We start from the raw sequence: 26,649 nt of genomic DNA, 5'->3' as shown, positions 1-26,649 counted from the left end.
TAGGGTGATAGGAAGGTCATATTAAAACGGTGGAAAGAACAGAAAAGGTAGGTAAGGGGAGGATGAAAGGAAAAAGGTGAGAGGTCATGGGATGAAAATGAGGTGAAAGGAAGTTTCAGGAGATGGGAGGATGGCAGAAAAGAGGTAAGTCAAGAAGATGGGTTAAATGAGTATTTGAAATACAATGCAAAAAGGTGGCAAAAATGGAGGGTGATGAGTGGTGAGATGAAATACAAATAGATAAAAGGCGTAAGGAGCGAAAAAAGAGGGTCAACAGTTAGGAGTTGATATGTGAGAGGGAAGTCATGAAGAAGACAGCAAAAAGATGTTTGGCAAAATACGGGCAGGATAAAGGCTAAATTTGTGGCAGAATACAGACGGGAAATAAATTAATAAGGATACAAGGGGTACAAATTATATTTAATAATAACAATAATAATGATTTTCAAAAACACATAAAAATAAAAATACTTCACACCTTTTCTGTTCACCTTGAAGACCAGCCAAGCAATTTACTGTGCCTTCAGTGGAGACTTCAAAGACAGTCCTTTCTCTAGGGCTAAATATCACTTGGCTGCTAGTGATAATGCTTTGAAGACTTTTGTCAAACAGAATTGACTCTTTGCGGCAAAAACTATTTGATGTTCTGACTCCCCAACCCTTGGGTGTCAGAATATTAAACACAGTTTTACAAAGGGATAGCTATCTTAAGCAGGGGTTTTCCGATAAGATAACCCTTTAAAGATATTTTAAAGTGCTTGTTCCTATGATCCAGTGTACTTAAGTACACTAAGCAGAAGGCTACTACTAAATGATCAACAAAACACTCACCAGGTCATCAAATATGTCCCGCTGGTGGACATGGATAGTGATGAGGGTCTCGTATTTGGTCCTCTCCACAGCCTCTAGGTCTCTTGTAGTCATGTCAATCAGTGTGTTGAGCAGATCCAGGAAGAGCTGGTTGGTTTTGGCCATAATGCGGCGATCATATCGAGCATTGGTCAGAGCTTCCTCAGAGTCCCTTGTCCATATCATCTGAATACCTAGCAAGCCCACCTTGATCAAGGATAAAGATATGTGGTAATCACATTATTTCATGCAATGTTGTAATACTCAAGATTGGTCTTAGTCTCAAGAACAATCTCAAAACCAGTGTTTGAAATTATCTGTCTCATCTTAGAATTGACCACATTTTTACCCAGTCTTGTCTCAGTCTCTACAAAAAGGACTCTGGATTTCAAAAATGGTCAAGTCCACAACTGCAAGGATATCACTAAATTGCATGTGCATAAATGGAGTGTAAAATAAAGATGATTAGGTTGATTTCAACTCCTTACTATTTGTTTGCTCATAGAAAACAAAGATAAAATCAGACAAAATAAAATGTCTCTCTGCAGTGCCTTTTGGTTATTTTATCAAGACATTTCTCACGGTTTACATATATACACACACATATACAGTATATCGCAATAAAAGATGTGAATGAGGAGGAATCTTCATTTGCTTTTTGTTTCTATTGTTTTTATGGAATCTTTCAGATCAATGTCAGGAGTGTCTATGGTGGGCATCTTTCACATTTTACTGCAAGTGTGTCAGAGTGTGGAACCCACACTGGTCTGGTTTTGATCTCGACTTTCATCTTGCCTCGGTTTAAGTTTAGGTGGTCTTTGTTTTAACACTGATTAGGTGACATCCAATGTACTGACCATTAACTTCAAATTCTAATCAGTGCTTTGTTTAACAATCCATAAGAATATTATTACTTTAATTACATCACTGGATAAAGACTCAAAGGTGAGGATTACAAGTACTGAGTTCAGGAAAATAGATGATAATGAGAAGCAGAATATATTTTAGAAATCAAATAATGTACAAAATACGAGATTTAGGTTTAACAGATATTTTCCACAGCATTTATTTTTCCACATTTTTAATTTCAATCTAGTTGATAGAATTTCATGCAAACAGATTTTTTGTAATCACTAAACAGTCCTTGGCCAACAATCACAGAGAGCAATGGTATGGCTCATGTTTTAAAAATATAAGTGGGTAAGTTCTTTGACTCCAACCATGATCTACCTGAGCAGGGAAGGAGTTGAGGAAGTCGATGAGCTGGAAGCCAGAGTCCTGGATGGTCAGAGCAGCATGTCGGATCACCAGGTGCAAAGACCTCTGGGATTCCTTCAGCAGAGCATTTAGCCAAACCTCCACATTCCCCTCTGCTGTGACAGGACGCTCCAGCTCCACAGTCTCCCCTTCCCGTGATGATACAGCCAGAATGCGGTCGTATATCTGAAAAAGATGACGTTTTATTGATTTAAATAACAGTTTGATTAAACTATTTCACTTGTCAGGTGTGGAAAAGAAGATGATGACATGTGAGGCCTCCATATATATTTCTCAGACCTTTCACTTCTGCCAAAATAATTAGAGGGTTTCAAAAATGCCCTCGTTGTGTGACATTGACCAAGTGTGTTACAGACTCAACAAAAACACTCAAAGGGGCTCCATGAAATATTCACCTTGTCATGGAATCGGACACATTTGATGTTGTCGAAGACATTGAGGAGGTGAGCCTGGATGGTGTGGGAGTCAGAGGCCTGGCCCAGGATCTCCAGCAGGGCAGGGTCAGAGACAAAGAAGAAACGAGGAAACAGCAGACGTTTCTTCTCCAAATAGCTGTTTGACAGAATGATAATGAGTAACGTCTTACCTGCAGTAGTCCGTCATACCAAATACATAATAGTGAAACACTAAAAACACTTCTTATTGTAAAAGTTTTGTGCTCTCTCCTCCCTTTGAACGATGTTAGGACTATTCAAACATCAGACTTTTATATTTTATGATATGTGAGCTGACTAAGATTGTAGTCCTTTATACCCACCCTGTAAGTGACTTCTGGCAGATCTCCAGCTGTTCGAGGAGGTGAGGAAGCAGCTGTCCCATAGTCTCATCTCCCACACATGACTGGACTACATTGGGCATCTCATGGGCTCGCATCATGATCTTCACCCATGACTTGTCGATGTTAGAGAAGCGCTTTGCTTCCTGAAAAGGTTTGAGTCAAATATTCAAGTATTCTTCTGAACATAAGAGAAAGAATCCTAATTTGGTTATTTGTTTTAAAGTTCCAGTGTGTGGGATTTAGGGAGATAGACTGGCAGAATTATAATATGATAATTTATTTTGTGTATAATCTCCTGATAAGAATCACAACTGTGGCTCAAGATGGAGCCATTTAAGTTTTTACGTCTGCCACTGTAATTAGCAGACCCTCTGAGACGAAAGCATTGGGAAAAAAAAGATGTTTTTGAAAAATGAAACTGTTTTATGCACTGTTCATACTGGTTTAAGTCCCCAGGTCCATTTGTTTTGGAGAGAGTCTTTTATAATTTGTCTCTTCATAAAAACATCCTAAATGTCCTAATCTTAAGTTTTCAGAGAAAAGACGTGAGCATGTGTGTTGGCTGAAAAAGCCTGTCTGCAACTTGCACAACAGTGTAGGAAAAACACTAACTGATAATGTGTAACTGCTTTTTTCTTAATACCTGGTTCATTTGTTTTGGAGACGAAGAGACCTCAGCAGATAATTCTGCCCGTGGTAAAAACCTCCTGAACAATGAATACTGAAGGTATTCTCCCTGAGAGAAGTTTCAACTAGTTGCAATCTACAATCCTCACAGCCACAATCAACTAAATCCCCCTAAATCTTACACACTGGAGCTTTAAACACAATGAATTATCAGTGATTTCTTTCTACAGGACACTACAATCTAAGATGAAATACAAGAAATACACAGGACACGAATAAAGAGCCAAATATGACATAATATGTGACATAATCTACCTTAGGCAGCTGCTTAGCGATGTCTCCACCAACAAACACAGCCTCCAGGTAGATCCACAGGTTCTGGACGGTCATCCAGTTTTCTATGATATCAGTGGTGTTGGAAAGATTCTGAACCCACTTCTGAATCTGGGCTTTAAATGGGGTGTTGTACCTGAGAAATAAGTTACACGCACCTGAGCCTTACATTTTACCACACACAGTGACAACATGCTGTGAAGTCTCCATGGTGCTGTTCTGCAGCCACATAGAGAGTGTTCTGATGCATGTTAACGTATCCAAATACTGATAATTAAAATAATCAACATAGACATACCTGTTGCTCATTAAAGAGCCCAGAATCATCAGGCTGTCCTCCATGCTGGCAATAATCTCTGATGTGCTGTCTCCTCTCAGTAGCAGCTCTCCACGCGTTTTGAAGTTGGCAAACGTAAAAGTCTTGTTGTCCCACTCAGCGATAACCTGCTTCAACTTTTGCTCAATATCACGCTCCTTCACCGCACTGATACAGATATCCTGAGTAAGAGCACCCCAGATTTTTTTAAAATTGTAACAATGCAAATTGTAGTGGCAAAAGTGTCAGTAAATAATCATTTTCAATTATCTGTGCCAGGATATTAATACATTCTTACACACTTGACATTAGATAATCACTATTATTGCTAAAAAAAAATTGAAACTGTAAGTATGATTAAAAAAAAAATTCAAACAAGATTCTTATAAAGGTGGCTATATTTTTATCATCAGAGATCAGACATCAATAACATTAATAATATTGACAGCCGATTGTTGCGAACCTGTATGAAAATTATGCTAGAGTATAAAAAACATCTATTTGGTGCAATGAATGATATTAAGGCATACTTGAACACTGTTACTGTATGTTAACCTCATGAATTACATGCACTGCATCTGAAACAACTGAAAACATTTAGGAATATTCCTAAAATAAAATATTTGCATTAAAGTCAACACTAAAACATCACCTATATACAAGTGAAAATGATGTCACTTTTTTGTTTTTCTTGGCCTGCATAGGTAGACTACTATCAGCGCATGTGAGCAGAGCAGGGTGCATGAGGATTTTGGCTGCATGGAGCGCCTTTTATAAAAAGCTGGAGCATCACCTTATCTCTCATTCCATCCCGCTCTGGTACCACTCACACCATGCGTCTGAAGCATGTCTGACCCGGAAAGTATTTTAAAAGGGAAGCCGAGAAGTCATACACAGGCTACAGATGTACTAATTCTGTACAACTAACAGATGACAATGATATGGTACAAGAAAAAGAATGTTGCGACATTGTTTCAGTCGGTAAAGATTCACTCTGAAGTATGAAAAGTATGAATGTGTACTGAAAAATTGGAATCTGCAATGTCGTATTATTCGGGTTGTGACTGACAGTGCCAGCAACATGACAAAAGCATTTAACCGCCTCCCTGGTACTGAGGAAGAGGACAGTGAAATGACTGTGGGTGCCAGCAGCAGCAGTGCTGAACATGAGGAAGAGGAGGATGAGGTACCACCTGCGCTCTCACAAGTCAAACATGCAAAAATTAAAATACAAGGCAGATGTTTTTATTTTCTTTTTCTAGAGCGAGCGCTTGAGTGATTTGAGAGGAGCAGGGTAAAATCTGAGTGAAGGGTGGAGTGATAGTTAGCAAAGCAGTCTGCATCGCCTCTGAGTGGGCAAGCGGGCAGAACGTGCATGCGGGAGGAGGGGGAATTCTCATCGCTCCACTTCGCTAACATGCTCCAAGTACTAATTATTCTTACCTCAATTTCCTCTTTATATTTGAGCAGCGGGGCCTCCATAATGTTGCGTAGCTTGAATGTGTCAGTTTCCACCTCAAAGATGTGCCCAGTTACCTTGGCACAAACCAGATAGATTTGTCATTCAAAGTGTAGTAATTAGTGTCTAGTCATTCCAAATGTCAAGAAAACAGCTATTATTATTATTATTATTATTATTATATTATTAAAGCATAACAGTAGATGTGCATGATGACTGGTAATTGCAGTGGTATGTTGCTGACATTGCACCACTAACCTCAGTAATTCTCTTCCAGTGGCGAGTCATCATCGCCTTGTTGGTCATGAGTTCCAGCAGGGGGCAGCACTCACTGAATTCATCAATTGTTTTCTTCAGGTCCATGAAAGCCTGCCACTCCTTCAGAGCACGAGGCAGCTTGCGACACCTGGTAATTAAAAGATACAATTAAGAACAATCTCATGGCTAATACCAGTCTTACAAACAGGAGTTTAATTCTGCAAAAAAAAACAGTCCAAAAGCTGTATATGTGCCTCCTTTTGAGACAAATGCACCTGCACTGTTGCAGTGTACTCAACGCAAAGTAACTCCTAAAACTGATAGACAGCATTTCCAATGTCCAGTCTTTCCTAACTGCTCATCATTATTTAAAACATTCAACTAGTTTCACACTGTCAGAGCTCAAAAGTGGACACATATTCAAAATTATTTTCCTCTAGAAGATGGAATGCTTTCAACTTGTAACTCTCCAAGCCTTTTCCTCTTTAATTTCCCTGATTTGAGACTTGCACAATAAATAAATCATTGTAGAGGACACAATGCAAAGATGAACATGGATGGGTATGGTTTAAACTGAAATCCTTTGGATCACTTATGGAGAAGTGTATGAAAAGCATTGTATAGGATAATTTCATGGGAAGGTCTCTGTATCAGAACAGGGTTGATAGTGGTGATGGGGTGGATGGCAGGCAAATAAAAAGCCTTTTATTTTCCTTCTTTTTGATTTTCCTTTTGTATGATGTTATTCATCCTTATATGGTTGTATTCAATATTGATGGTCACTCAGCTGACCTAATTGCTATATGAGAAAGGCACGTTAAGTTTAATCTGTTCAACACCTTGATGGCTGCAGTTTTGTTTGGTCCAAGATTTTTAGTGGGTGAATTATTTCCTGAAAGTGTCTCACTGATGCTTTCATTTCCAGTTTAGCTCAGGTCAGCACAATTCGGGTTAAAACGGTTAAATACTGATAAGTGAAGTTAGGGTTACTTTCAGTATTCTGCACCAAAACACTTTGTGTGTGTCTTTGATGTCTAACATATTACTTCCTCATAAAACATTTGCAAAGCCATATGTTTTAAGTATTTTAAATCCAGCATTATTCACATCCATATTTACTAGCTTACAGTCTTCTTCCCTGTCTTTGATGGCACATTGCAGAATTTGTTGGCCTGTTACCAAAACCTGTTGAATAGTGTGACATCACCCTAGTGTGAGAGTGCATGTAAAGATAGACAAAACGGGGACCCACTAAAAAAAAAAAATCCAAAAAAAAAATCACTCCATAGTGTTACTAGTGGTCTAAATCTCCACTGGGAACCTGTAATGCACTGAGATTCATGTCACAGTAAGCAAACTGTCTAACCTTGTCTGAAAGTCCAGTAGCTCATTATTGATCTTCTCAATGTGGATGTCAGCCCAGAGGATATCATAGTAACCGTTGACTGTTTCAATAACATTGTTGTAAAGGCCATACAGCTTCTGCAGCAGAGCCAGCTGTTTCCTAATCTCCAACAGCTGGGGATGCTGGGTAACAGGGAGTCCAAACAGCTCCTCTCCACCTGTGTAAGTGATGTACTTCCTGAACAGGTTGTCAAAACGATTCTAAAAAGTATAATAGAAACACAATAACCTAAATCAGTACAGTATTAAAAATTAAATACGTTTACACTTTTTTTAGTTATTGTAAATTTGGAGTAACATATATGCAATTTCTCATTCATACATTTTACACGCAGCAAAAACAAAAAAAGAACAAGTTCTGTCACTTACAATAAATGAAAAAGATTAAAAAAAACAACATAAAATTACCAACAAAAAAACAACATGTCCCTCTTCAAACAAAATGATCATGTAACTGCCTTAGTGGGAAAACATGCCAATTTCAAACACAGGAAACTGACAGACTAAATTATGAACTTAATTATCATGGCCAGCACATCAGCAACAAACCTGGAACATGATGAGTCGATCACTGGCATCCTGAGGAGCAAGCCCCACCACCATGGGGCCATCCTGAAACACAGAGGCAAAAGTAAGTCAATGTATACATCTAAATGCACCCATGTTTCCCTCATATGCTTTTTCATTGATCTTAGTCCCTTTCACTGAAGATGTGAGGAGAGATGCAAGGAAATGTATGAGAAATCAAGGAAAACACAACTTCAGAGAAATTAGATGTCTTTTCTCCGAACTGCCATCTGAAGCAATGTCACTTTCTGACAAGAATGGTACAGCTGGATCAGCTGTGAGCCTTGACAGCTATGTGGTGAAGTTTGACGGTTTGCATTTGCACAAAACAGTATATACACCATCTCTTTTCTGTCTCCTCTCTCCTTTACCTTGTCATAATCCTGGTAAAAGTGTTGGCAGTCTTCAAGGAAGATCTCCACATTGCTGACCAACTCTCCTCTGAAGTTTGGCTGCAGGGCCACCAACTCATTCTGTACCTCTGTGCTCCGGGACAGCAGCTTCTCCCAGGTGTAACGCAGCGTATCCACCTTATCAGCCTCCTCTTTTGCCACTGACAGCTCATATTTATGAAGCATGGCATAGGACTCCTTTCAGATTAAAAAAAATATGCTAAGTCTTTCACCTGACATCTACAAATGTTGACAAATCATATATAAATCATAACTTCGGCAATTACTAAAAACATACATAAAAGTTTCAATTCCTGCATTTCCTCTGCACTGCCATTCATCTTTTAATACAGGACTCAACCTGAATGCTTTTATCAACATTATAAAAACTGCTTTGTGTTCATATACACTACAGTGACTTTCATTTACACACTCTGCTATTAAAAAGCCTTTCTCACTATATACACTCCTGTAACATTCAAACACTGCTGAAATGCTCTCCTGTGCACTACTGAAAACATCTTGTCCTGGTTCCACTGTGTGAATTTGTGTGTTTAAAAAAGAGGGTCAGCAAATACCATGCAGTATGAAAGACACAAATCGGTGTTTACCTCTATGGGTCCAACTTGGAAATCAATAGATATTTGGTGCTCTCTGATCTCTTTGAGTGCTGCCATAGCAATGCGTATGTCATCCAGGTCTTTGATCTGCCGATTCAGTTTCTTTCCTGCTTCATCAACAAAAGAAAATATCTGCTCCATGTCTGAGCGATATTTCCTGTTACAGTAAAGTCCGTAGTCCACCATCCAGTTCTTGGTTTCAGCAGTGAGGGACATCTTCAGGTCCGCTGGTACAAAGAAAAACATGTGAGCATCCAGATACCAGTGATGGATTGGCTTAGAGTCAGTTTTATATTTCATATTGGTGTTAAGTTTTCTTTAAATGCCTAATCAGTGATAAAGAAGTGTTTAAAGTGCTTTAAGTACCAAAGACAAGCAAGCAACAGTTCCAGCAATGTGATGACACCTAATCTAACCTGTGAATAGAGCCAAAGCTCCAACAGTTATGTACTCTGGTTCAGAGTTTATTTCCAGCTCCAGATCTCGATAGAAAAGAATCTGGCTCTCAAACTCTGATAGCAAGGGACTGCCCTGGATGAATCTGTTAAAAAAAAAACAAAAAAAAAAACACAAAAGTGACCTGACGCATAGAAAATAAAGCTTATAGTTCTCAGCTGTAAGTCACAGATATGAATGTCAGTCCGTCATTCAGCTGATCATACTCTCGCATGGTGTCTTCATGGTCTTTTCTCCAGATGTGATGATAACGGCTCAAACGGTTCAGAGCAGTCATCACTTCCTGCAAAATAATATAAAACAGAAGTTAAATAACAGATGGGAGGCATTTAAAATTTAACATATAGATTTTGGATAAAATGACATGGTCATTTATCTGTATGGGAGGTCATCGAGAACTGAAAAGTATGTTTGTTGCCTTTATCCAGTTACACTGAACAACATGTTGCTGTTGAACAGACAGTGTATAATACACATACAGATATACTGTTTTTAAAAAAAAAGATAATAAATGTTTAAAAAAAAACAGACAGTAAACTTTAGATTCTGATCATTTTGGAAAATTGATGCATGCATCTTTAAATGTTTTTTTCTAGGTTTACACAGATTTGGCCAATTTTATACATGTTATGCTTTAGCGAAATGTTCATGTCGATATCAAGGGTTGGGTACCTTTTTGGTGGAGCTGATGGATGTGCTGAGAACAGACACTAGTTTTATTATCTCCTTGTTCTCAGACACACTCTTGTAGTAGTTTCTAACTTGAAATGGGATCACCTGGATCACAGATGCTGAAATATCCGAGGTGCTGCCATCTAGTTAAGAAAACAGAAGGGGAGGACAGGATGAATCTAAACATAAACAGCCTAGATTTTGCTTCGGAATCCCTCATTTATAATTATATATCAATACAGGATTATTCACAGTTGAAATCTTCTGATAAGTGTTGATGTGTTCTAAGGTACACAAAGAAAATGTTCATATCCAACTTTTCAATTCAATTTAGCAAATTATGCATCATGTTTCACAACATTACTTTCACGTTAGCCAGTGTGAAATGTGACTGAAGGGGTTGCTCTATCCAAACTAGATTTTATATTATCTTTTGTTTAAACGTCTTCTTTCCAATACTATTGACATATTCATGTCATTCCATTAATGTATGTCTACCTGCCCCTAATCAGATGTGGCTTTGCTCTGTTGAGCAGTGAAATAAGGAGATCTGATAATCAAGGGACTGTGCTGCAGAAGCTAATAATCAATGTCCTGGTCTGCATATTGGAAACAATATGGATAAATGAATCAGAAGACAAATAGACAAACTGTTAGTTTAACTGCCGAGGTCTTATGTCCTCTCATACCGGCCAGGCTCCTGTATGTTGTTGCTCCATCCTCTGATTCACTCTCAGAACTGTCCTGTTTCAGAGCTGCCATCCGTCTTTCATTCATTTTTCTCTGCAAAGGTGAAACAGGCTTAAAGAAACACCTCAAGGTTTGGGCGGCAGACTACAGGACCGTTAAATTTTAAGTCCAGAGAGCTAAGTTATTAGTCACAATTATAAATCCATTACTTGGCACAAATTATTACTTCCCTCATCAAACCCACCTTAGAGATCCTTTCTTTGCTCCACTGGCTCACTCCTTTGCTGACGCTGACTATACACTCTACTGCCCGGTTTAGAGCCTGTTGGACCTCCTCCAAAGCTGGAACCATGGCAATATTTGGGATAGAGAGGGTCACATTGACTCTGAAGATTGCCTGCTGCCTGCTGCTCTTGCCACGACTGGGTGAGTCACTCTCAGCTACAGGGTGAGAGAAGAGTAGCTCTGATACAATATGATGTGATTCAACAATGGACATTTTATGAGCTCAGAGGACTGAACAGACAATTTAACTTATGCAGGTAACTCCTAATGCTGACATAGAGAACATCCTAATGCTGACATGGAGAACGACGAATAATTGCGGTTCATTAGTTGTTGCTTTTGAGCCTCCCAAACTGTATTTACATCAGTACACAAGTCATGGTTTATGATTAAATTAAAACAAAAATCAAGCAGTTATATAAAAAATATAATAAGATAATTCAAAGTACTGAGAGCAGAAAAGTGGTTATATAAGACCCACCCAAGAAATGCATGACTGAGGAGGCATGGATGCGCTTGCGTAGCATCTCCAGGGTGTTGCGTGTCAGTCTTAGCAACGCATCCACGTTACGGTGGTTGAAGTAGGAGAGCAACTCCTGGGCTTCCTCCTCCATCACTTCCATCAGGTCCCTCTTCTTCCTCCTCCTCACCAAGGGAGAGGAAGGGCCAACGCTGGCAGGCGGGACCAAGGTGTTTCTGGAAAAGAGACGACCCTCTGAGCGGCCATCATCTTCTCCTGAGATACAAGAGGTGCCACATTCACTATATACAATATATACAATAACTATTGTATCAGTATATGGGTCTCTGATTGCCTTGCACGTCTTTAAAGAGAAAAGATGAATGACTGAATGTTAAAAAAATAAAGTAAAACAAAATTAATTGTTAATACATCCGTTAGAACAAACTGTGCCCTTATTAGTTATGCCACCTCTATAATTTCATGCATGTGTGCTCATGTGCTATTTGCCATTAAGCCTCTCACTTTCAGTAAGTTCCATCGCATCTCATCATATCCCAATCCACTTGACCTCAAAAGGATAACATTCGTATACCTTCACTGTCAATGTGATCTATGGTCTTGCTCTCAGCGCAGCTTTCTTCTTCAACCTTCTCCTCCTCCTCTCTCTGATTGTGGTCAAACTCCAGCAGCATGTTGATCAGTTCATTTGCAGCCTCCTCCACTAGTGAGCTCTTAGTGTGGAGACTCTGGGCTTGTCTTATGCACAGGTCCTGTACGAATATGTATACAACAGCCTGTTTAGAACTGGTATTAACAAGCACTCCAGTGATCTGAAAACAAGTGGACAGTCCAGACACATCACTGTTCGCAACTGTTCCTATCATGCGTATCCAGCTGACAATTTTGTTGAACAACAGCTGGAGACGGCATTCGCGATTTTACTACAAAAGGTATGTGGTCAAATGCGTCCCACACCACAGCAGTGTGGTTTAAGTGATTGAATCACACTACGTCTTGGTGGAGATTTACACATGTATTTAGCGCTATTCAGTTGTGATCAGATCACCTGAGATGCATGCTAACACCAGGTCTAAAGAGTAAGTACGACATGTACATTAAATATGTGTTAAACCAGGGCCTCCTCAACCACAATAAAACTTTTACTTTCTTGATACCAACGGCACAGAATTTACAGTGCGAAACAATGAAAATGACATGAACATGTGTCATTAATTTCAATTCACTGTAATTCAACTCTACATACATAACTGTAATGAAGTTATCTGGGCACAAAATCTAATAATGTCAGCTTCAATTACTGTCAGTGATTTCTACACAGCCACAGATATCCCATTGCTCAGGCTGGGATTACAATGAGCCAATGTGTACCTTCACGTCACTGTTATGTGCAATATACTGCATTTTCTGTAGTCAGTGTATCATTTAAATTTCAACTTTGTTGTGATAACATAGCAGCAACTCCATCACACTAAAAAATCATGACTGATGATCTGTGCCCTTGACTGCTCATGTGCCTCTTGCCCATTCATGAACAGTGTCACAAAAATCATATACCAATAGCCTTAATGGAGGGCATATCATTCTGTACATGTTGTTAAAAATTCACCATTAATGTAATTGATGGTAATGGAACGAATGCCTTAGGTAATTTAAAGTTAAGCATTGGAAAGTGTTGAGTGTCTTCAATCCCCTATGCATGCAATTATTTTTTTATGTAATCATAACATCTTTCAAAATACAGTGGGCAGGTTGAGGGCTGTGGGTGTTGCATAACTAAGAAGGTGGGTTTAATAAAACTATCAATACTGTCCTAACACTGCTGTTTTATTTGAAACAGATGATGTATGTATTTACCCTGGTGGTCTGAACAAACTCCTCACAGGTGACTGGTTCATCCTCTGGCAAAACACACAGTGTAGATCCACTCATCTCCTGCAGTACGGCATCTATCCTAAACTCCACCAAGTCGTTCACCCTGTCCATCAACAGCTCCAGATCAACTGGAGAAACGAGACAAAGACAGGGACACAGACCGACAGAAAACAAGATAAAGAAGGTGGCAAGCCTTGAAGGGAGGGTAAGATGTGCAGCATAGAGGGGCATAGAGAATACATACATACACAGTGAGTACACGATAAATCAATTAATGTTAAATCTTGACAGATGCTGCCAGAGTGCAGAGTTGCAGGATGTGTTCTGCATGTGGTTAATTGATCCTGCTGGATTTTTTGCTTACCCAAAGCCTTGTCGATGCGGCTGAGGTACTTGTCTATATTCAAAGATGTCCAGTTGATGGAGGTCAAACCTGGCTGTATAGCCTCATCCACCTGTCAAGTCAGTAACGTACGATGAGGCACTTTGTACAGTGGCCGATATGCAGTCAGTCTTATTTTATAAGCATGTCATATGCTAAATGTTGGTGAAAATGTTGGTATTTTGTCGGTTTATTTGACCAAACTGTAAAAAGCCATCACATATTTATTTTTTCCTCCTATCATGGAAACCCCTCTATGTTTAGGTGGACCCCAATTTCACACTCTGAAGAGGCAGCTTAACTAAAGCCAGTTAATACAGGTTAAAACAAACCTGAAGAGGTACAACTATCCAGTGTTTTAAAACATTGGAAAAGTCAAGAAATTATATGACTTTCTTAAACGGAATTATTTTTTCCATTACCATTTTGTGTTTTTGAATAAAAATGACAAAAGACATGCGTCCCTTACAATCAATTTTGGCAAACACAAATATAACTTTAATCAATAACTGTTAACTAAAACTGCTGATGTTCACCTCCAGGTGCAGGAGTGGTAAACAACTGTCTTCCCATAACTGAGGATGAACATTGTGAAAGCATCGGAAAGTTTCAGAGGCTTATTTCACGCTTTCAGAGACAATAATATATCACCACCGGCAAAAGGGCATTATATGGACAGTAATAATTTGGAAACGATATTCATTTAGTCCCGCGCGAGCTATGCTAGCATGAAATTAGTAGCTAACCATATTATTACAAGTAGTGTTTTATCCGGTGAAAAATTCAGAAAAAGCCGTCGGTAGTATATGCTACGGAATACTAAGCCAATGAGTTTTGTTGTTAATGTTTGGAAGCCCACCTGTAACTAACATTAATGCAGTCAATACACTATGACTGCGAAGTCTGTCTGCATTTCGCGTTCCTTCCCTTCTCTTTTCTTTTCCTTCTTCTTACGCGCTGTCTTGGTATGTCTTCCGTTTTGAACGAGGGGGTAAATGGCTTTCTATCCAGCAAGCTAGCTAAAAACATTTTCATTTTGTTATTACACCGATAAACGTGCAGAAAATCGATTAAATTCAGTTTGTAAGTCCACAAGGTCCTGCTCAGAGTACACAGTAACTGTTCAAAATGGCCGTCAGTTGTTTTTACTAATCAAACAGGAAGTGAGAACAGCTAGGAGGGGCGGGGCTGGCTAATTACACACACCTGCGCTCCAAACCGAAATAACATTTTTGAATAGCTCCTGCAGCCTCTGTAGCTGATTAAATCTCACTGTAAATCACTGTTATTCATTTCATGGCTTTTATCATGTGAAGCCCTAAAAAGTTTTTTTTTATTTAATACAATCATAGAACTATTAGGCATGATCATTAATACGAGAAAAAAATACATAAAAAGGAAACCATTTAATTAACTTTTATTTTATTTCATTAATATTAATCATTATTAATACCACTATCCAACAAACAACATCCAACAAATAACATGCAGGATATGGGCAATAGCTTCAATGCAACTCATGTCATAACCACATCTTACCTTAGCTACATGAGGCATGGCCAGCTGTTCAAAAGCACTCTGAATCTTAGCCCGCACTCTTGTGTTCTCACTCAACATTAACTGGAAAAGGAGAGATGTTAATACAGCATGTGTATTTATTCACAATAGTGTTGAACTAGTTTGCTCAGTGGAGAAAGTGCAATTGACATGACCTGCCTTTATATACATAATGAACATAAGAACTTCTATATGTGTGGGGCTTTCTGACAAATAGGACAACAGATACTGTGTTTTTTAAAGGGCCCCTCAAATTGCATTTCTGAGTTGTATGTATTTACAGATGTGTACAACAGTGTGTAATATGCACCTGTAACCTGTTGTAGTTCTTTTTCAGGGTGTCCTGCTTCTGCTGCAACAGAGCAGCGAATGGTGGGATCTCCAACTTCATCCTTGTCATGCAGTTTGCCTCCCTGATCTGGGTCAAAATCTCCGGGTCAAAGTTCACAAAGAGTTCTCCAGTCTCTGGAGACCTGACCAGCAGAGAGGCCTGCAGGCCTACCCGGGCATCCTCCATCTAGGCAGGAAGTTATTTAGTAAGGGTTGTGAGAGAGGAGAGTTGAGAGGAACACAGAAAGTGAAGCAGAAAAAACAAGTAAAAAGAAAGGAAAATTGGTGAAAGACCAAAGGCATTGGGTGTGGAAAAAAGAGAGGAAAAAAACATTTATGTGTGTGTGCATTTTGTGTATGATGAGCTTATAAATATTTATATTTTATGTGTATCCCTTTACCTTTGTCATCCAGCTGTGATGGTAGAGCATCTCAAACTCCAACAGGACCCTTGCTACCCTGTTATAGTTCTTGATGATCCTCTTGGCCTCTGGTGTTGAAAGGACACCAGGATGCTACACAGGGATAGAATAATATTATATAACATCAGGGGGTATAATGCACTGACAATTCTACTGTAAATCAACAAAAACAACTCCTGTTCCCAGTCATTTTTTATTCTAGAGAGGCAGAAATTCAATATTACCTGTTGAAAGAGATCCATAGGACCTTGGATCCTGCTGGACAGCTGTCGAGCCCACATGATACGACCCGCCACATGAGGCATGTTTCGGCCAATGGGGGGATCAAGTTTCTGCTTCATGTAAATGCGTGAGACCATTTCAATGTCCCTGCCATAGTTCTGCAGAATGCGCTGGTACTTGTCATCAATGCCAAGGTCTGGGATGCTAAGTCTGTTTTTAGTGAATTGGAAAATAATATAGTTAAAAAATAGAGAACCAAAAGCATTACCAGAGCATTTCTTTTCACAAAGCCTACTTGGGATATATTTACTATATCATATGCTAATGTAATAAAGCCTCTTGCACTTTAGTTGTCTATAAAAGGAATCATGACTTTCCACTCTGGTTGACTCCTTTTTCCATTCATGCCTTGAGGAACTGTGTGCCGAAACTGGTCGGTGATCTCCTTTTGTGATGTTTAACTTGAAGATGCCCTAAAATAATTTTAACTGTATGTCCTCGGCTCGATGCTAGTCTACCTAAAGTAAGCCCTGTGTATTTTTTTTTCCTACAGTTGACCAGTTTGACTTCAAGAGGACCTCACATTCACCAGTATTTTTTTTTTTTTTGCTTTCGAGTACCAGAGCATGCATTGAATAATATGAAGTGCAAAAAAATAGGTTACCTTTCAAATTTCTTCAGCACATTTAGAGCTCTCTCTGTATTTTGAATTTTTTCAAAGGTGCTGTCCATGAAACTCTTCAGCTGGTTCTAGAAGTACAAAGACCATTGACAAAAAAAAATTACAAAAGAGACAGTGGAGTGGAATAAAATATAAATGAAAAATCCCCCTCAAAGGAAAAAGTTCACACTTGGTGATGCCTGAGTGGAGTAACATGTACAAGAATAACCTGTGTATGAGGTTTATGATCATATTCATGAAATCTGGTTATTCATATTCTGCGTATACATCTAATTTTCTGTCAGAATACTTCATTTAGCATATTTGGGGTTCTCATAAACAGGATATGGTGATTACATGCTCACACACATCAACAGGATACTCCAAGAACCCAATGTTAAACAGGTTATTCATGTCCATGTAAACACACTGTACAACAAAACATAGAGACATAGAGAAAAGTATTGAGTTTTGTCTGTAATGTAAATCTTACATGAAGCTCGGATGTGCTTTTGCAGAATTCTTCATAGTCAACATCAAAGTCAGTTCTTCTCTGGTCAAGGAAACTGTAATGTTTTTTCTTCATGTTCAGCAAAATAGCCTATCACACACAAACACATGTCCAATCAGTCTTATTTTTTAACTTTAATCTGTTCTGAAGAAAACTTTCAAAGCGTCTCAAAAATCATCTTCATTGTTCTGATGCAGTCAAACCTGAGCTGGAAAATATTGCTATTCTATTTTGAATTCTTCAAATTGCCTTGACCAAGTGTGTCATCGCACTAATGTTCACAACATATCATCTTAGAGTTAATCAGGGTTATAAAATAGCAAAGGTAGTAGGTAGTAGCAAAAATAGTGGAATTATAACACCAAATCTTAAAACTTAACATAAATTATGTATATACCGAGATGTTAACTGTCAGCTTCTGCAAAAAAGAGGTCTGTAATCTATTTTTCATTTAACAACTAATGGAATTACAGTAAGTAAACTGGATGACATGCAAAACAGTTGCAAGTAAATTGTTAGAGAAAATAATTGAACAAGTCAGTGGAGCAACATATAAAAAAAAAACATTTTGGAGTCGGTTCTCTGTTCATGTTTCATGCAGTTAGTACTGTCAAATTGTTATTCAGAAGTGATGTGTACACTGGTAAAATTTAATGTCTATTAATCTTGCCAGTGCATGCTTTCAACTATGACAATAGGCCATGCATAACTAATAGCTGAACACTGCATTGAGACATTACCTCCCATTTTCCCTGCATTTCTGCAGTCTGTACATCCATGGAAGCATAAACAGACAGACAGCTCACATCAATACACTCTCATGGGAAAACAACCAAACACCACGTGATGCAATGCAAGAAATTCGAGTGGGGTTTTTTTCAATGACCCAAGACAGTATAATTCAATTATTATTCAATCTCTTTGTGTCTTGACATCTGATCTAACAATGTACTCACTTGAAACCTGGTGGCCATAGTCTCCAGTCCTTCTATTTTAGAGTCCTGCAGAGCAGAGTAGGTGGAAATGGTGCTGAACATTTCCAGGATCTTGTTGAGTCGTCGCTGGAACGTGTCAAACTTCCCAAAAATGTACATCTCACTGAAGTCAAACTGTCTCTCTGAGGGAGTCTGTTCCAGCTTCTCCTTGGTTTTATGGAAATATCGCTGATACTCCTGGAGGACACAGTTTGACACCCAACAAAACAGGTAACCTTCATTTTCACCCATCCATCATATCAAGGTGGTAATGGTGAAAAATAACTTTGCTTTCCTCCTTCAATTTCTTATATCATGACAAGACAATGGCGTTCTCTCCACTGTATCCTAATGCATTCTTTAGGACAACTCAGGTGCTTGACTTTCAACAAAGCATTTAATGATAACACATTGTACTGTATTGCTTAGAGGATAAACAATACAATACACACATATGTTAACATGAACATATTTTTAAGAATGAATACAGCCACACAATGCTGGAAAAAAATTAAATAAATAAAAAATGTTTCTAAAAATAATAAAACATTAGAAAACTAGGACATGACACATTAATGATTGAAATTATAAATAGTCTATTTTACAAGGAAGTAGTACCTGGTTTAGGTGGATAGCAGCTTTGATTTTGTCAGCTACAACTTGCTGAGGCTGGTCCCATATTGATTTAGAGCCGTTATTTGTGATGTAGGCCTTGCAGGCTGTGATCATCTGGTTCGTCACCTGGGGGTATTGACAGGTATGGTTAAATTCACAAAAGCACACACATCCAGATGACAAAAAAAATCTAGATATACTCTAGATCTGGTGGTAACTGTATTAAATATTTATGGGAGAGTATATCCAAGAGTGCAGACTTTGGTTTTTCTTCTATTGATGGGTATGGTGAAATGAAGGCATTACATTTTAATTTTTGTGGACCCAAACAACTTGAGACTACATATTTAGCCAAAGTAGCCAAATATTAGAGTACAAGAATGCAAAGGGGCAAATAGTGCAATGCTGTAATACTGTAATGGAATTACTATGGTCAAAGAAATATGGTCAAAGAAACACTATGATGTTTATATTCTGTTTACATCTAGTGTTTCAAAAACCAAGCCAACAATTAGCACTCTGAGATGTTACAAATTAGATTTTACAGATCCTCTTGTGAGTCATTCTTGTTTTCAACACTGGGTTCATGTCGGAATGCCCTTAGCGGGCAAATAATGAATGTTTCAATGGTTCATTTTATTCATCTATAAAAACATGAAAATCACAGATCTCTGAATTAAATGAAGACAATATCCAGACTGCAGACAGCCAGCTTTGCTTACAATGTAATCCACTTATTCATTGTTGCATTATGTGGAACATCAGCCACCCCTACCTTGACAAAAAGCGATGTAATCTTTTCTGATGTGTTGTAGTAGCGAGAAATACTGTGAATCATCCTAATTGCATTGATCAGACCAGGAATTGCATCCACCATCAATACCTGGGGTGAAACAGAAAGAATATCTTCTGTTTGTGTAATTGCACATCACATTGCACAATGGCACGCCCTTGCACACATGGAACATTTAAAAGTATTTGTGTACCTCGCTATTTTCATAACTGGACTCATAACATGGCAACAGTACATCTGGTTTGCTTTCAAAGCATCAGACTACTTCATCTTTGAAGAGAATAAAGCATTTTTATTACAGGGTCACTGTTGTAGAGAGGGTCACAAAACTTCTCCAGGCTGTAGAGATACTTGACATTGTCTTTGGCCTCGTTAGCTGCATCAGTGATCCTGGTATCCAGCTCCCGCCACGACTACACAAAGAAACCATAACTGCATTTAATGTAAGTGTGCCACACTGCACATCACAGCCTTTCTTCAAAACACCATCTTGAAGGAAAATAATAAAAAACTGATGTTATAGACAGATATGATTATGGCAGAATAAAACAGATTTCTATGAAGCAGCAAAATCAAAGAAGTGTCAACATGTTACTTCAACTTAGCAGTGTCTGACATAAATTTCTGACCTTTATGAGTTTTGATTTGGCCATCAGGAGCACACCCAGTGCAGCCTTGACATCAGGGCTCTTGAGCTGGTCCAGCAGGTAGTTGAAGCGGGACATTCGTTTCTTCCAGTGGTCGAGCTCAGCCCGAGGGCCGAGGTCATCAGCCTCCTTTCTAAGCTGGTCACTCTCAGCTAGAACCTGGAGAACAGAAGCGTGTCATATCTACTCACTATTTAAGCATCATTTCTTAAGTTTAGCCATTGCTTTCCCTGAATCTCACATATTCCCTTTGGTAATTTTACTGTAGTGGCTTTACATCTCTCCAAAATACTACTGAAACACAACATGCTTGAATATTGTGTGCTGCCAAAATACTTCATTACTAACTGTCCCAAGAGTTAGAACAAAACGTGGGGAAGCAGCGTTTTGTTATCATGCAGCACAAACCTGGAATAACCTCTCAAATGATGTCAGACAAGCCCCAACTCTGACCACTTAGTCAAAGCTAAAAACATTTCTTTTTTACACTGTCTATCCCACCTGGTAATAACTGCAAACTTATCTTTAAAGTTGATTTTAAATCATTTTAAATAATCTTTTTATCTTTGCACCTCTGCACTTTTTGCTATTTTTAATGGGGATTTATTTATTTATTTTATTGTAAATCATTTAGAATTTAATTTTACTTTTAATATATTTTTTATTTACTCTTTTATTGTAAGTCTCTTTCTTGGAATATGTTTTATATTTAATTGCTATGTAAAGCACTTTGAATTGTCCTGTTATATGATATGTGCTATACAAATAAAGTTGCCTTGCATTTATTCAGCCATACTTAAATGAAGTAAATGTATGATAAAAAAATATTCTTTGTCTCTGCCCTGCCAGATAGCTAAGGTTCTTTTGAGGATGAACATGCATTTGAGACATTTGTTGCTCTAGCTTCATATTATATTTAGCATATATCCAGGTATTTCAGGTATTTATCTTCCACTGAACCTGTTCAGCTTGAAAGCACATTCAAAAGACATTTCAAGGAAAACTTTCAAGCCAACTTGGATCTGAGAATAAATGTTGTTTCAAAATCTCTCCACAAGCTACGCTGCAGAACATAGACCGTGGCGTCTCCTGTCAGCTGATCAGTTTGTTGCTGGGGAGAGTGCTGCAACAGCATCAAGTTAAGGATGAGTTGATTATTTTGTCCATTGTTGCATCTGCCATGGGTTGAGTGATTTGATTGTAGATCTGTTTTTTTTTTAAATTTGTTTGTTTGTTTGGTTGTTTTTTTTTTGTTGTTTTTTTTTTTAACTTTGGTACTTTCAATATTACCACGTGTGATTAACAGAGATCATATTGTTTTAAACACAGGTTATCGGGGTGCCTAGTAGCTCAGTTGGTAGAGCGGGCGCTACCAACGGGTTCAAGTGTGGCCTTGGCCCTTTACTGCATGTCACCCCCTCTCATTCCCCCAATTTTGCTTAATCTTTCCTATCAATTAAAGAGTAACCCCCCCACACACACACACACACACACACACACAAAAAAAACAAAAGAAAAAAACCACATGGTCTCAAAAAGGTCACTACTTATAAAAGTCCAATAGGAATACAACTTTACATCAAGTTTCACAATGATTAACAATGAATAACCAATGCAATAAGTCTGAGGATAACATTTTACCTGTTACCAAACAAGTCTCACCTGTTCTATCTGTTTGATCCAGACTTTCATGCAGGCCTCTATCTTTTCTGTGGTCTCTGTGCTGTTGGCTGCTGCCACGTAGTCTGATGGGCCTTTCAGCACCCGCAGGTCAAATGTGTCACACTCTTTCAAGGTAACCTGGAGGCAAGCCATGTTTATTTTTGCTGGGTCCAGAATTTATTTTGGAGGTGCCTGGGTGTGCTCACACAAATTTTTCCATAAAACATATTTAATGAAAGAGGGAAGATGCTGTGGTCAAAACAGGGTGCTTACAGTTCATTTACAGTTGCAAGACTTGTTAGGTTATGGTGCTCTCAAAATCTGCAAGGGTCTTACTGCCTTTATTAAACAGTGATTAAAAAGGCCTACATATGTTCAAACAGCCTTGTTTTGTCTATATTAATCCAAGTAATTGTGAATTTCTGTGTGATTTTGCTAAGCAACAAACAGGTTTCCAAATACTGGCAAGGGTTAGTGCACAAATGTTTAAATTAGGTTTTGATTCAAGTCACAGGCATTTCTACATTGGGTATTTTTAGATGTTTTAGGTTAAACGTATGCATTATCAATCAAACTTATCCTTGATGTCTAATGCGGTCTGTTCCTTACCTTTTCCTGCAGACTCTCCTGTGCTCCAGCCAAAACAGACACAAAGCTTTCCAATGATGATATGAAGTCCTGTTTGACAGCCTGGGCCTGGGGACTTGCCAGCTCCCCCCAACCATGGTTCATCTTCCTCAGTGTGGGGATGAAGATTTCAGAGAGCAACTGCTCCACACTTTTTAACAGACCCACCTCTGTTGTGTCCAACATATTGAAATTTACATCCTAAAAAGAGATACAGGGGCACACATGTGTGAACATCATTTCAACCTCCACGATACCATACAGTAGTGCCATACATTATTGAATTCAAAAACATGAGGATACAACCTTTAAAACCCTTTCCACCAAAATTAGTGGTTTGATTTTTAAAAAACAAGAAAACCTGATAAAAAATAGACAATAGACTTCTTTCCCATTGCCAGTATACCAGAGCAGTGTACACAGCTCTGAAACTGATGAGTATGCCTCTCTGTGTGTTTGATTTTTTACTGGTGTGCTACATTCGATGACACAGACAGGACGCAAAAAGAGGTTAGTAAATATTAGAAAGCAGAATGCAGGCCAGTGAAAATCTTACATGGTTGATTCCTTTTTTATATCTGTTACGTATTTAGTCTCTCTTTCAAACTCAGTACAGATTCATTTAGAACAAGGATAGAGTGCTCTTTAAACGGAGATAGACTGTATTTTCTGGTGGCTCATCATTGCATTGTGCCAGCAAAGGGGCTAAATTAAGTGCATCAACCTGATTGTTGTATTTCCATTACTTCAAATGGAAGCCAATCAGAGCTGGAGTCAATACAATAATACCTGTGACTACTGCAGAGTAATTTGCCTCCTGAGTGAATGCCGACTGTAAACATTTCCCATTAGATACAAAAGCCAAATGTTAGTGGGTGTTTGTCGGGGTTTCTGTGCAGTGGGAAAGGGGCTTAAGATTCCAACAGCAAACCGAGAACCTCAGGAGAGTGCATAGATATCACTAACCTAAACCAACATATCAAATCTTTTGTTTAGCTTTTTTCTTTTCTTTTTTCACATTTAAAATTGGTTAAAACAGCCTACTGTTGTACTTTAGCGCTGTTCTCTGGTATGGCAGGTACACAGTAAACAGTACATAGTGGGCCTGTACACACAAGCTCTCTCTCTCACACACAAACTCACAACAAAGTTTTCCTTGCTCCTGCTCTTGCTGTGAGCATCTTGTAGCAAACATGGCCATTTATCAATAGTGGTGATTAGCTTTGCTGCTGACAGCAGGTGATCAGCAAGAATCAATAGCCAGAACTGCCCGTGGTATCAGAGAGCTATTGTACCCTATTGTCTCGCTAGCGCTAGATGAAAAGAGGCGGTCTTAGTTTAGGGACACCATTTATCACATGAATAAGCTCAAAGAAAAATCACTGCCACAGGAAAAGGAATCAAACGTTCCTTTGTTATTTGAAACTTTCATCTTCTGTTACATTGAAGGAATCGGTCTGTTTGGATGTGCCCGACGGTAAAAAAAATGTTGAAAGTCATGACTTCATGCTTATATTTACAAAACGGTACAAAGTGACTCACTCTGTGGATGTTCTCAGAGGTGATTGCCTTAGAAGTGTTGGCTCGAGTGAAGAAGACACACATTCCAGTCAGCGCCACATCTCTCCCATCTGTCACAAACACTTTGGACGTCTTGCTTCGACCAGGCTGCTGGGAAACAAGCTGGGAAGGCGCAGTGGCTGCAGCTGCTGCTGTTGCTGCTGCTAAAAGAGAGTCAAACACAAGGTATCATCACAATTAGCTTGATCGCTCACTGTGATCCTGTGTCTGAGGAGTTTGAATCAAATACATTAATGCCATGCCACGATTGCTGTTGCAGACATATATGGTTGATTTATACATGGGCAGAACCTCACTTGATGAGTTGCAAACAATTAGACTTGGATTACACATTCATTCATTTCTGACACAGTGAATATGCATTTTCACATGTTACCTGCTTCAACTGGCTCTGTGTCCTGATAGTAGAACATGAGGTGCGGGAGACCGTCAGCCACAAAGAATTGCTCCATGCGGTCAATCTGGGAAATATGTAAAGAAAACATTCAGCACAATCAATTTCAGCAGTCTCTAAACTGAGCAACATGTAGCTGTTTGAGTGCTTACTATACAACCATGACTTAACTCTAAACTTTTAACCTATTTCCTCAAAAAAATTACTCAAATACAATTCTTCATTCCCCAAAAACTGAAATAACCTCAAGAAAGTAGACGTGGCAGTAAATCAAAGAAAAAAATAGATTCATAAAGTCTCAAAACGCTACTAACTGTTTTTAGTTTTAAAGGTCAGGTGTGTAGGATGTACTCACATCTAGCAATAAGGTTGCAAATCTGAAACTTCTCCTGTGTTCCAAGCGTGTAGGACAATGGTGGCCAATGTGAAAGCATGAAAATGTGAATGGATTTATCTAGAGCCAGTATTTTCTTTGTCAGTTCTGGGCTACTGTAGAACAACATGGTAGAATACAGCTCATTCTGACATCATAAAAACAACAAAATTTCTTAGTTTCAGGTTAGGATATACTAAAGTGAACATAGTTGGAGATATTATAACTATATAATGGGAATATGGGAATATTTCCATTTCTGCCAATAGATGTTCCTAAATCCTACACACTAGACATTTAAGGTGACTGTGGTTTTCTACAAAAACAATGTGTGAAAAGTGTAACATGAATGCAGGGTACCTGATTTCCTTCCAGAGTGGCATCTTCAACATCAGCTTTCTCCAGTCCCAGGCATGAAGCCACTATGCTGAGGATGTAGTCATGTCTTCCATCTAACTGAGCCCGCTTAGCTTCACGTTCTTCTTTCAACTTTTGCTAAACAACAAGAAGAAAAACAAAAAGGCAGTTTTAATTATTATTAGTATTAGATATCAAGTTGCTTTTATTTTGGATAAAGAACATTTATCCTTTTGGTATTGATTGAGTGCTGAATAAGATGCTTTTAAAAGAAAGTCCTCATTCTAAAGTGACAAAAGTAAAGCTAAATTCTGCCCGGCTCTAGTTCAATTATGATAAATGATAATAATCAATTATGATAAAAAAAAGAAAGTGCTCTGCAGTGTTGTAATTTTTCAGTGAGATAAGTACATAACAAGCTAAGCTGTCATACAGTTAGAGAGCACACAAAACCATAAAATAATTTTTCACATACTCGGTACGTCATCATGTTGGTAATAATAGATGACTGAAGGTCTCCTTTGGTCCTAAACCTTTTCCTCAGACATTAATTAAATAAAAAGTCCACTGAAAGAACCACACTTGTGTAGTTTGAATGAATGACCACCAAAAAAAACACTTAAATGAAAAAGTCTTGGTGTACTGTCAATGCACAGTATCCATCTCAACTTTGTGTTTAGCTCCACACCAGATGACAGCAAATTCTCAGAAAAGATGTCGGTATTCCTTCAAGGTTTCCAAATGTACCATCTCCCTTTTCATCCTTCTACTTTTAAGAAGTGGTCCTTTTTCTCGCCTTGGCTCTCTTCCACAGTCTGCACATTTCAGGTTTCTTTGAATGGAACAACAAAAAACACAGCCAGTTTACAACAGGCCATGGCTTGTTTTCAGGATGGTGAGGTAGTAACGTCAACCACAATGGGTTGCTAGGTAACACAGGAACAAGGTCAGCCAATAAATTACATGAAACCTGGCGTTGCGTGGTGTGCCAGCTGCAGGGTGCATTTAATTCTCTCATTTACTCTTCCATCCTTTTGTCTAGATTTTAAAGAGGAAATGACAGGAATACTTCTTTCTGGCTTAAAATGCTTTTTGCATTGACGTCACCATGGTCAGACTATCTTTTAAAAGGCCCTCATCTACTACAAAGCAGGAAGCATCTTACTGTGACATGCCATGCTAAAAATAGAACACTTCAGAC

General features: G+C 38.6%; 1 protein-coding gene across 1 annotated transcript in view; it reads right to left on the bottom strand.

Moving 5' to 3' along the window:
* dnah5 (dynein, axonemal, heavy chain 5) overlaps positions 1 to 26,649 on the bottom strand; it is a 118,197-nt gene that overhangs the window by 80,187 nt on the left and 11,361 nt on the right. The window contains exons 2-38 of the mRNA XM_088084040.1: positions 25,452 to 25,586; positions 24,701 to 24,785; positions 24,286 to 24,467; positions 22,726 to 22,944; positions 22,117 to 22,254; positions 20,437 to 20,613; positions 20,107 to 20,220; positions 19,790 to 19,897; positions 19,018 to 19,140; positions 18,382 to 18,597; positions 17,408 to 17,515; positions 16,918 to 17,003; positions 16,256 to 16,463; positions 16,011 to 16,124; positions 15,590 to 15,796; positions 15,262 to 15,342; positions 13,705 to 13,795; positions 13,323 to 13,468; positions 12,040 to 12,217; positions 11,466 to 11,720; positions 10,944 to 11,140; positions 10,699 to 10,792; positions 10,010 to 10,152; positions 9,544 to 9,620; positions 9,298 to 9,422; positions 8,873 to 9,108; positions 8,241 to 8,459; positions 7,852 to 7,914; positions 7,265 to 7,503; positions 5,899 to 6,046; positions 5,625 to 5,717; positions 4,164 to 4,363; positions 3,848 to 4,001; positions 2,885 to 3,048; positions 2,523 to 2,679; positions 2,080 to 2,292; positions 832 to 1,056 (exon numbers count right to left, since the gene is read on the bottom strand). Of these exons, the coding sequence (XP_087940166.1) occupies positions 832 to 1,056; positions 2,080 to 2,292; positions 2,523 to 2,679; positions 2,885 to 3,048; positions 3,848 to 4,001; positions 4,164 to 4,363; positions 5,625 to 5,717; positions 5,899 to 6,046; positions 7,265 to 7,503; positions 7,852 to 7,914; positions 8,241 to 8,459; positions 8,873 to 9,108; positions 9,298 to 9,422; positions 9,544 to 9,620; positions 10,010 to 10,152; positions 10,699 to 10,792; positions 10,944 to 11,140; positions 11,466 to 11,720; positions 12,040 to 12,217; positions 13,323 to 13,468; positions 13,705 to 13,795; positions 15,262 to 15,342; positions 15,590 to 15,796; positions 16,011 to 16,124; positions 16,256 to 16,463; positions 16,918 to 17,003; positions 17,408 to 17,515; positions 18,382 to 18,597; positions 19,018 to 19,140; positions 19,790 to 19,897; positions 20,107 to 20,220; positions 20,437 to 20,613; positions 22,117 to 22,254; positions 22,726 to 22,944; positions 24,286 to 24,467; positions 24,701 to 24,785; positions 25,452 to 25,586 (5,718 nt within the window). The remainder of the gene's footprint in view (positions 1 to 831; positions 1,057 to 2,079; positions 2,293 to 2,522; positions 2,680 to 2,884; positions 3,049 to 3,847; positions 4,002 to 4,163; positions 4,364 to 5,624; positions 5,718 to 5,898; positions 6,047 to 7,264; positions 7,504 to 7,851; positions 7,915 to 8,240; positions 8,460 to 8,872; positions 9,109 to 9,297; positions 9,423 to 9,543; positions 9,621 to 10,009; positions 10,153 to 10,698; positions 10,793 to 10,943; positions 11,141 to 11,465; positions 11,721 to 12,039; positions 12,218 to 13,322; positions 13,469 to 13,704; positions 13,796 to 15,261; positions 15,343 to 15,589; positions 15,797 to 16,010; positions 16,125 to 16,255; positions 16,464 to 16,917; positions 17,004 to 17,407; positions 17,516 to 18,381; positions 18,598 to 19,017; positions 19,141 to 19,789; positions 19,898 to 20,106; positions 20,221 to 20,436; positions 20,614 to 22,116; positions 22,255 to 22,725; positions 22,945 to 24,285; positions 24,468 to 24,700; positions 24,786 to 25,451; positions 25,587 to 26,649) is intronic.

The sequence above is a fragment of the Plectropomus leopardus genome, chromosome 11, assembly GCF_026936395.1.
Source record: "Plectropomus leopardus strain MGB_pleo_1.0 chromosome 11, ASM2693639v1, whole genome shotgun sequence".
Lineage (NCBI taxonomy): Eukaryota > Metazoa > Chordata > Actinopteri > Perciformes > Serranidae > Plectropomus > Plectropomus leopardus.
Note: the sequence above shows the minus strand (reverse complement) of the source record. Positions and strands in the feature narration are given on the sequence as shown.